Source organism: Microtus oregoni, unplaced genomic scaffold, assembly GCF_018167655.1.
Source record: "Microtus oregoni isolate MIOR12 unplaced genomic scaffold, Mior012 000081F_ref0000091, whole genome shotgun sequence".
In the NCBI taxonomy this organism is placed as follows: Eukaryota; Metazoa; Chordata; class Mammalia; order Rodentia; family Cricetidae; genus Microtus; species Microtus oregoni.
Window position 1 is genome coordinate 5,013,642 of NW_024544541.1, and position 10,671 is coordinate 5,024,312.

The 10,671-nt window shown below is 49.1% G+C and overlaps 1 protein-coding gene across 1 annotated transcript; it reads left to right on the forward strand.

The window, feature by feature from the left end:
* The first annotated feature begins 6,505 nt into the window (after nucleotides 1-6,505).
* On the forward strand, nucleotides 6,506-9,511 carry LOC121441758 (PRAME family member 12-like). Its single transcript, XM_041643039.1, has 3 exons — nucleotides 6,506-6,798; nucleotides 8,083-8,658; nucleotides 8,989-9,511. Exons 1-3 carry the CDS (start codon nucleotides 6,506-6,508, stop codon nucleotides 9,509-9,511), a joined length of 1,392 nt encoding a protein of 463 aa, XP_041498973.1.
* The last annotated feature ends 1,160 nt before the right edge of the window (nucleotides 9,512-10,671 follow it).

Sequence of the window (10,671 nt, forward strand, 5' to 3'; positions counted from 1 at the left end):
CTGGGTGGGGAGTGGCACACACCTTTGAGTCCTGTTCAGGTGAAAGTTTCACTCCAGCCCCGGCATCCATGTACCCAGAGTGTCTGGGATGTTCTGGTGGAAGATCCGCCCCAAACCCCCTCTCCTGGAGTTCTCCCAGTCCAGACTTTGTCCCTGAAAAAGCCCACCATAGGCGGCTCCTCCCTGCAGAGGGCATTAAAAAACCTCATGGGTTTCCCTCGTGCTCTTATCAGGAATATTTTGCTCAGAATAAACCTTGATTTATTAATTTCGTTGGATTGGCTTATTACATCGGTGGTGGCAGATTCCCAATAACCAGGGGTTCAACTTAACAAGTCCTAGCCTTTTCAGGCAGAGACAGGCAGATCTGAGTGAGTTCATGGCCAAAGCAGGCCAGCCAGAGTTACATAGTGAGAACCTGTCTTTTCTTTTTTAAGGTGGGGGCAGGGGCAGAGAAAATGGTCAGGGCATGAACGATGGCCCAGACCTAGAGGCAGAATCCACTCACAAGTAGCTATGCCCATTATGGGTGAAGACCCAAAGACCACGACCAGAATTCTACTTGAGAGTCAGGATTAAGCTGGGCTGTGAATGCCTAGAGAGAAACACTTCTCACAGAGCAGCCCCGATTGCATATTCCAGAGAGCTCTTAAAGACAAAGAACACAGAAAAGCTACATCCAGGTTGGCAGATGCAGGGAAGCAAGCCAGCAATTTAACAAGCGCCAAGGAGATGCTGTCTGCTGGGGCTCTTCTGCCCTGAGTTCTAGGACAGGGTTGGGTGCCTTCCCACTTTCCCATAGAACTTTTCAGGACAAGGGGCAGAAAACCAAAGATGGCTGCAGCTGAGGCAAGATGGAGGAATCTTTGCTGACACAGTCCCCTCTGCCAGCGTACAGTGGCATCTTGGCTATAGAGCCTCACATTAGAAATTTCCTTGAGAATCAGGCTGTAGGAGGTGGGAGGAGAACCCTAGCATCTGCCTGCACTGCCCTTAGTGGCCCTCTTGACACCAGTTTACAGGCTACCTGGGTTTTGCCTTGGAATCTCTCTGTGCCTTGTATTAACGCTAGAAAACAGGTGCAACAAAAAATTCGGAGGCAAACCGAGCTTAGCGGAACACCCACGATGTCGCAACCCTCAAGTTGCAGAGGCAGGAGGGTCAGGAGTCAGTCCAAGGTCATCCTTGCTAGCGTGAGACCAGCTTGGGTTACAAGAGACCATCTCAAACAAAATAAACGAAACCAACTAAAAATTGGAAGAAAAAAAAATCCCAACGTAAACTCACCCCACCTCAGTGACTGTTTTGTTCTTGGATAATAGGTGTGGCAGGAGGTGAACTTAGATGGACTGCGGCTGGGGAAATCCACACACAAATTCCAGGTGAGACGTCAGCCCACAAGGTCTCCGCCTTGCTGTCATGTCCCCCACCTTAGTTTTGTCATCTGGGAAAGGAGGTCTCTCAGAGGTCCCTAAACGTGGGTGGGAAGCCAGACCCCAGGGACTCCTAATCCCACCTGCCTTCTGAACTTTGATTTCACCTAGACTGGGAACTTCCAGGTTCCCCAGGCAGGCACAGCTTGGGAGCCTTGCTATAGGAACCCCGTCACCAAGTCAACCCCTCCACTGGGGGGGGGGGGAGGGTCTTCTCTCCCTTTTAACATTCCAGGAATCCCCCCTCTGGGGAGCAGGCTTTTTCCCTTATCTATGCAAACTATCAGTCAAGTTGCTCCATCCCCAGTGCTGCCCAGGGCCACTCAATTACAAGTCAGGCTCCCTTTGAAGCCACTCAGCAACTCAGCTTTAGAGCTCGTGCCTAGCACGAACAAGGCCGAGGGTGTAGAAGACACAGTTCTTGTGCTCAGGGATAAGCACTAGGGAAACCAGGAATGTTAAACCGGCAAGGGTTATGTCTTCAAAGGGAAAGAAGCATAACCTGTTTTCTGCCCAGAAGGCTAGGAGCAGCCGGTGGGGGTGGGGGTGGTTAATATCCCGGTGACCTGTGCACTATATGTATGGTGAGACCACACCAGATCTTCCCCCAGATCCTTAAGATGTCAGGCATACTTCACAAAGAGTTTTCGATGTAGCCATCCCTTATTTATTTATTGCGCACACAGGATTCTGTTTATTATCACCAGAAAATGTCTTCCGAATCGTGCTGTGCTTAAATATGCCTAAAAAAACTGGGTGTCAAAGTTTGAACCAGACTACTGAGACCTGTTGAAACTGCACTTCTGTCTGGCCTCTCATCCCCACACTCTGCTGGCCTGGTATTTGCAGAGTTCCCTCCCCCACCCAGCCCCCCACGTGGATTCAATCCCAGCTCGGTGTAAACCTGGCTCAGTGGCTCGCACTTGCAGTCCCAGCGTTTGGATGGAAGCAGAGGAATCTGGAGCTAAGGCTACTGGTTTACACAGTGAGTTTGAGGCCAGCCTGGACTGTTTGAGACCCTTCCTCAAAATAAAATTTAAAATGTAAAACCGTCGCCCCTTGCTCCACCAACCCAGTAACGCGACCCCCAGGACCTGAAGCCTGTCTGGCTGTTCTTTCCGCAGAGAGGGCCTCAGCGTTCTTCGGAGGGTTGGTTACAATTGGACACTTTAAAACATTCCTGCCCTTGAATGGGCCGGTGAGCCTGGAAGCCCTCGGGGTAGAGACCTCAGCCAGCAGCCACGAGGGGAGGCGGGGAAAGGGGCGGGGCTAGGATAGAAGAGGGGGAGGCGGAGGCCACCGAGGCTCAGTCTCTCCTAGTCCAGGAAGTGCAGTACAATGGCGGTTTTTATGTTTCAGTAGGAGAACCCTGGCCTCTGGAGTTCAGCGCAGAGACTTCGTTGCAGGTATTTATGACCATCCCAAAGCCATCACAACTCTCCAGGGTAGAGCAGGTGTCAGCGTAAAGAGTCCCCATCTCTCTGGCAGATCCACAATAGTCTGGGGTAGTTTAAGGATTGGCGCGTGCGTCCTGAGAAATGGGTCGCAGACCTCAAGCAAACTTCGCGGAAGGCATTTGCCCAAACCTGGAGAATTGGTGTAAGCCACTCACTGCCTGACCGCCTGGCTCCTTTTATTTTGTTTGGTTAGTTCTTTGTTTTTGAGACAAGTTTAAGTGTGCCACTTTGCCTAGCGCTTCCACTGCTTCTGCTTTTTTGTTTAATTTAAATTTTATTCGTTTATATTTATTATTATAGTTATTTATTCTTGGTTTCTAGAGACAGGATTCCTCAGTATAACAGTCCAGGCTGCCCCGGAACTTGCTTTGTAGACCAGGCTGGCCTCGAACTCTCTGAGAAATCCCCTTGCCTCTGCCTCCCGAGTGCTGGGATTAAAGGCGCGCGCCACCACCGCCGGCTCCTGGAACTACTAGGTTCTCCTTGAGCACATAGCAATCCACTTGCCCTGCCCACTGAGTGCCAGGATTAAGGGTGTGTGGATCCGTGCTTGTCCCTGCTTTGCCCGCCTTCCGCCTGCCTTCCCGCCTTCCGCGCCCGCCCAACCCCCACCCCCACCTTTCATGGAAATCCTTTTGCCTCTGCCTCCTCCTGAGTGCTGGTTTTAAAGTTGTTCCCACATCCAGCTTGCATAGCCCCCTATTGCATCCAGTGCGGTCTGCATGAGACTGGCCCAACACACAGTCTGTTTTGTTGTTGTTGGTTTTTTCTTTTCTGTTTTTTCGAGACAGGGTTTCTCTGTAGCTTTAGAGCCTGTCCTGGAACTCTGTAGCTCTGCAGACCAGGCGGCTGTGAATCCACAGAGATCCATCCGCCTGCCTCCCAAGTGCTGGGATTAAAGACGTGAGCCACCACCGGCCAGCCAGTCTGCTTCACATTTATCTTTTTTTAAAGCTTTATTCTCTGTTTTCTGTATGTTAGTGTTTTGCCTGAATGTATGTCTGTGTACCCAGTGAGAACCTGGTGGTTGTGGAGGAGGGAAGAAAGCGGTAGAGCCTCTGGAGTTACAGACAGTTTGGTTTTGTTTTGAGGCAGGGTCTCACTGTGTAACCAAACTTGCCTCAAACTCACAATCTCCCTCAGACTGTGTGGAGTGCTAGAATTTCAGGTGTAGGCTGCTACGTCCGGCAATGTTTGTATAAAGCAATGTGCTATAAAATAATGATCTGGGAGCTGGAGAGGTGGCTCAGTTGGTACAGTACTTGCCTAGCATACACAGCCCTAGGTTTGATCCCCAGCACCACATAAAACTGGGCATGGTGGCACATGCCTGTAATTTTAGCAATTGGGAGATAAAAACAGGAAGATCAGACATTCAATTCTAGGCTACCTGGTAAGTTTGAGGCCAGCCTGGAACCCAAGTGATCTTATCTTATAGTAATAATAATAATATAATTAAAAATATCTTTTAGCCAGGTGGTAGTGGCCCATACCTTTAATCCTAGCACTGGGGAGGCAGAGGCAAGCAGATCTCTGTGAGTTCGAGGCCAGCCTGGTCTACAGAGTGAGTTCCAGGACAGACTTCATAGCTGCACAGAGAAATCCTGTCTCAAATAATGAAACAAACAAAAACCCTTCTGAGACAGGGTTTCCCTGTAGGTTTGGAGCCTATCCTGGAACTAGCTCTTGTAGACCAGGTGGGCCTCGAACTCACAGAGATCCGCCTGCCTCTGCCTCCCGAGTGCTGGGATTAAAAGCATACGCCACTACCGCCCGGCTTTCTTTTTGTTGTTATTGTTTTTTGTTTGTTTATTTTTGCAAAACAAAAAAAAATCTTTTAAACAGCCAGCTGTGGTAGTCTACACTTTTAATCCCAGTACTCAGGAGGAGGAAGCAAGTAAATTCCTATAAGTTTGGGACCAGTCTGATCTGTAGAGAGAGCTCCAGGTCAAGGATATTTAAAAAAACAAACCTAAAGAAACACAGTCATCATAATCAGTCTCAAAAATGTGACTGAGCACCTGGCCTGTTCTGAAATGATGGATTGTCTGTCCTCGCCCACTGCTGGCTGGAGATTGTGTGATGAAAAGCTGTTTTCTGGTGTCTTAGGGGGAACATTAACCCTCTGCCTTCACAGATCGCTGGCTCTCTGCATATATTGCAACCCGAAGACTCAGTTCCTGCCTTTGCTCATTGGCGGGTGGTACCATTAGCTAGAGTATCCTGGTTACATATTCTGGTGACTCCATCAGACAGCTTGGGAACCCTCCGGTAAGTTGATGAGCTAATGAGAGGTCCTGCTCACTGCCAGAACTTTGGGGTCCCTGGTGGTCCTTTTCTGGAAAACTCTTGTCTCAGTTGGTACAGTACTTGCCTAGCATATACAAGCTCTGGGTTTGATTCCCCAGTGCCACATAAATCCATTTATGGTAGCACAGGTCTGTAATTTTAGCAATTGAGAGATAGAGGCAGGAGGATCAGAAGTTCAAGGTCGTCCTTGGCTACCTCGTGAGTTTGAGGACAACCTGGAACCCAAGAGAAGTTACCTATAATAATAACATTAATAAAATAATTTTTAAAAGGTGTTTTGAAGACCCAGGGGAAGTGGTCTGCAACTTTAATCCGGGGCAGTGTGGTTGTGAGCCTCATTTGCAGATGGGGAGAAGCTGAGTGATGATCTGGCCAAAGTCCCAGGCAGTAGAAAAAGACTGATTAACTCTTATAACCCTTGTTTCCCAAAGCTTCCAAAAACCATGGCCTTTCTCCCTTTTAAAACACAACCCAAACCATCCAAACCCAGCCTCCACCTTCTCTTCCTCCTCTGTGTTACCCATCCATCCCCACCAGCTCCCTGATCCTTCCCATGCCTCTCAAGACTGCCTTCCCAACCATGTGACTTTGTGAAGCTGTCACAGGTGAGGAAGACAGGAACCGCCACCTTTGCTTTGTTTTGTGTAGCCCGGGCTGTCCTGGAACTTGCTTCGTAGACCAGGCTGGCCTCAAACTCAGATCCATTTGTCCCTGCTTCCTGAGTCCTGGGATTAAAGGTGTGCGCCATCATCCATTGGCTATTAATTATTTATTTTTTAATGCGAAAATAGCAATTGGTTTTTCAGCCTCCTAAACTGTTCCCAGCCAGAATCACTGCTGGAACTGAGAATGTGACCGTTGGGCCACAGGACATACTCCACCTTTGTTCCAGGGCCCTAGGTGATGACAGAAATCTTACCTAAAAAGCAGAGTAAGCTCTCAGGCTCTTAGGACCATACTGAAGGTGAGAGGACACGGTGCAAGGGGATCCTGCTTGGGAACGGATGGGTAAGGGGAATCATTGCCAGAGCAGCAGCTGTGGGCCTGACTTGGTTTCTGAGTTGAAGGGCGGGCTTCTTTTTCTTTTCCTTTCTTTTTTCTTTTTTTCTTTTTGTCGGAGGGAGGGGGTTTCGAGATAGGGCTTCTCTGTGTGCCTATCCTGGAACTTGGTCCTCAAACTCAGAGATCTGCCTGCCTTTGCCTCCCAAGGGTGCGCCACCACCACCTGGCTGAGAAGGGCTTCTTAATCCTGGACGTCTTTTCTTGGACATTGCCTTAGCATCATCTCCCTGCAGATCCATCAAGATGAGCTTCCAGGCCACACCCACACTCCTGCATCTGGCAGTGCGGAGCCTGCTGAGGGACGAGGCCTTGGCCGTCTCTGGTCTGCAGGACCTGCCCGTGGAGCTCTTCCCACCGCTCTTCAAGGAGGCCTTCACCCACAAACGGTTTGTGGTCCTGAAGGCGATGGTGCAGGTCTGGCCTTTCCCTTGTCTCCCACTGGGAGGTCTGATGAAGATGAAGGCATCCTACCTGGAGACCTTACAAATCATACTGGATGGGATTAACATACTGCTTGACCAGAAGGTTCACCCCAGGTACTCTAGGAGGGAGGCTTGGGAGTCTAGGGTAGGGAGAGCTAGAGTCAAGGAGAATAGGGAACAGAGGGAAGCTTAGAGGCTTCTGGTGGCTTTGGGAGGATTTCAGAAGCCATTGGATCATTGCTGAGCCGTCTAGGACTTTAGTGTTCAGGACTGTTTAGGACAGATATAGTTATTGTGATTTCTTTTATCATTTTTTTAAAGATTTTATTTATTATGTATACAACATTCTGCCTCCATGTATGCCTGCAGGCCAGAAAAGGGTACCAGATCTCATTACAAATGGTTGTGAGCCACCATGTGGTTGCTGGGAATTGAACTCAGGTCCTATGGAATAATAGTCAATGCTCTTTTTTTTTAAATATTTATTTATTTATTTATTCATTATGTACACAATATTCTGTCTGTATGTCTGCAGGCCAGAAGAGGGCACCAGACCTTATTACAGATGGTTGTGAGCCACCATGTGGTTGCCGGGAGTTGAACTCAGGACCTTTGGAAGAGCAGGCAGTGCTCTTAACCACTGAGCCATCTCTCCAGCCCTCTTTTATCATTCTTAAAAAATAAAACCTGGGGATAAATATTAAGGATATAAACTTGAGAGAATCACAAGTGTCTACTTCCCAGCTCAAAAAGGCCTCGCGACCCCTTGGCCCCACCGCTTTCTCCTCCGAGGGCCTCTTTCTCTTCTCGAGCCCGCCAAGGAACTCCATGATCCATTCTGGCCAGCTGAATGTGAATCCTGCCTCTTGAACCAATGCCTGACTCCCTTGGATATCAGAGCACAACCCAGAAAAAGTTCCCATGACACATAGCTGTGCCTACCCCTGCCTCTTTCCATAGGCGTTAGAAGTGGGACCAGGCCAGATTAGAGAGGAAGGGTTAGAGATCATCAAGATGAATAGAAGGATTAGAGAGGGAGGGAAGTGATGTTGGGAGTAAGAATCAAAATTGGTTCAGGCCTGGTTTCATATTGCAAGCCTATAGTTTCAGCCCTCGGCCTCAGGCTACAATTTGGCCGAGACCCTATTTTAAAAAATAGAAAAGAAGCCGGGCGATGGTGGCGCACGCCTTTAATCCCAGCACTCGGGAGGCAGAGGCAGGCGGATCTCTGTGAGTTCGAGACCAGCCTGGTCTACAGAGCTAGTTCCAGGACAGGCTCCAAAGCCACAGAGAAACCCCGTCTTGAAAAACCAAAAAAAAAAAAAAAAAATAGAAAAGAAGTATGATGGGGAAAAGGTGGGTTCTTGTCTTAATTCTTAAGACTTATTTCCTCAACAGTAGCCACAAACTGAGAGTTCTGGATTTGCGTGCTATGCACAAGGACTTCTGGAACGTGTGGGCCGGGGATGAGACAGCTGCCGGCTCTCTGGAAGTCAAGCGTAAGAAGAAAACACAAGACAGAGGTGCAAGGGTAATGGCCAAGCAGTCGTTGAAGGTGTTTATAGACATGTGCCTCAAGCCAAGAGCCCTGGATGCGTGCATGTCCTACCTCCTGCTGTGGGTGGAAGGGAGGACAGGCTTACTGGGCTGTAAGAAGCTGAAGATCTCCACGATCGCTCTCCGGAACATCGTGAAGGTTCTGGAAATGCTGGACCTGGACTATATGGAGGAAGTGGAAGTGTGCTGCACCTGGAAACTGTCCACCCTGGCCAGCTTTGCTCCCTACATGGGCCAGATGCGCAATCTCCGCAAGTTCCTTCTCTCTCATGTCTGCATCCCTGTCCCCATTTCCCTCGAGGAGAAGGGGAAGTTGATCGACCAGTTTACCTCGCAGTTTCACAACCTGGAGTACCTCCGTGAGCTCTCGTTGGACTCGATCTCCTTCCTTGAAGGTCAGCTGGACCGGTTGCTCAGGTGAGGGAAGATGGAGAGCTTTCCCTCAAGACTGCAGCAAAGCCTTTTCTCTCGGAACAACTTAGTGATAAAGCTAGAGTTGGGGTGTCCTGCTTTAACAGTGGGGGAAGGAGCTGCAGGGCAGTGGGTGGAGCTAGACACAGAGTGATGGTGCCAGACCCTGAGTTAGAATGGGTAATTTGAGTGAGCATACTCTGAGGGGCAGCCTACTGGGTATTGGCATTTATATAGTAGCCGGAATGACTTTAAAACAAACATCCATCCTACCCCAGGAGTCCCTAACCTAACCACAGCTACTTATAGAAAACTAACCACTTGATCTCTCCCTAGGTGCCTGAAGGTCCCCTTGGAGACTCTGTCTATCACTGACTGCCAGCTTTCGGAATCAGATTTGAAGTCCCTGACCCAGTGTCCAGGCATCCGTCAGCTCAAACATCTGGATCTAAGTGGTGTCATACTGACCAACATAAATCCCAAGCCCCTCCGAGTCCTGCTAGAGACAGTCGCAGCTACCCTGAAGACCCTGGACCTGGAGAACTGTAGAATTATGGACTCCCAGCTCAGTGCCCTCCTGCCTGCCCTGAGCAGCTGCTCCCAGCTTACCACGTTCAACTACTTAAGGAATCCCATCTCTGTGGCTGTTCTGGAACGCCTGCTCTGCCACACTGCCAGGCTGAGCCGCTTAACCTTGGAGATGTATTCTACCCCGTGGGAGATTTATGGTGCCCAGGGTGCTTTCCACCACAAGAGGCTAGAACAGCTTCGTGAGGAGCTGAGCAGTACAATGGAGCCCCTGAAACACACCAGGACAGTGTGGTTCAGCATCATTCCCTGTCCACCTCGTGGTTACTAAGCCATGTGAGTCAGAACCCAAGCTGTACCAGGCATCTGGTCCTATCCAGTTGGGTACCAAATGATTCCTTCTAACTCTTAGAAGCAGGTTCCTTATAGTATAGGTGAATCCCGAAGAGAACACAGAACCTGTGGTCTCAGTTGGTGTTAGGGGCGGGGGTGGGGAAGGGATGGGTCTAGCAGCAAAGGCTACCTCAGAGAGAAATGTTGACCTGAGAATTGATGGGACCTTTAGGACACACACATTCAGAATAAGAGGTGACGTTTCTAGAATCCAGATGAAGAAACACTTGAGGGTGTTGTTGACTATGATGTGGACTGAGTAAAGAAATGGCCAGTGTGTTCTTCTCTCCTTGATGTTACAGGGTGAGTGGAATACACTGTGATTGTGGTAGCTTTGCGGGCCCCAGTAGCCACCGGCAGCAACCACAAAGTAGCAAGGGATAGGCTTAAACTTTAAATAGGCAACAACCATACACATGCTTGAAAATCAGTAAAGCAAGGCCGGATGTTGGTGTCACACGCCTTTAATCCTAGCATTCAGGAGGCAGAGGCAGGAAGAGCTGAGCTTGAGCTTACCCTGGTCTACAGAGTGAGTTCTAGGACAGCCAGGGCAGATAAACAGTAAAGCAGACAGAGTAGTTAAGAAACATCTCTGTTAGTCTAAAGGTACCTAGGTCACAGTTGACCACCACCACCAGATCTGGTCTTCATCTGACCTGTGTTGGGTCTACAGCTGTTACAACCTCTTGACTAGTCCTAGTGCACTGTGGGTGGGTGGTTATTAGTAATACTACTAGGGGATTAAACGTAGCCAAACGCTCTATCGCTGTGAATCTTTAAAGCATTGCACTGCTGGGGTATATGTTGGATTTAGGGGAATTTTCGTTGTTTAAAATAAATGTGTGTTAAAGAAATTGGTTTTCTGTTTTTTTTTTTTCTTCAGAGACAGTCTACATAGCCCATGCTGCCCTGAAACTCACTGTATACCAGGCTGACCTCAAAGTCTCAGAGATCTGCCTGCCTCTGCCTCTTGGAGCTGGGATAGCAAGAAGTCTTGGTATCTGTGGTTCATACTAGACTTGAACTCATGGTATTCCTCCTGCCTTAGCTCCCACTACCATCACCACTAGTGTGGGTTATGAGAGTGTACACCCACCA

Coding starts and splice junctions, on each gene's coding strand:
- LOC121441758 (XM_041643039.1), top strand. CDS start 6,506: ATGAGCTTCCAGGCCACACCCACACTCCTGCATCTGGCAGTGCGGAGC. Junction 6,799..8,082: donor GACCAGAAGGTTCACCCCAG/GTACTCTAGGAG, acceptor TTTCCTCAACAG/TAGCCACAAACTGAGAGTTC. Junction 8,659..8,988: donor CAGCTGGACCGGTTGCTCAG/GTGAGGGAAGAT, acceptor ATCTCTCCCTAG/GTGCCTGAAGGTCCCCTTGG.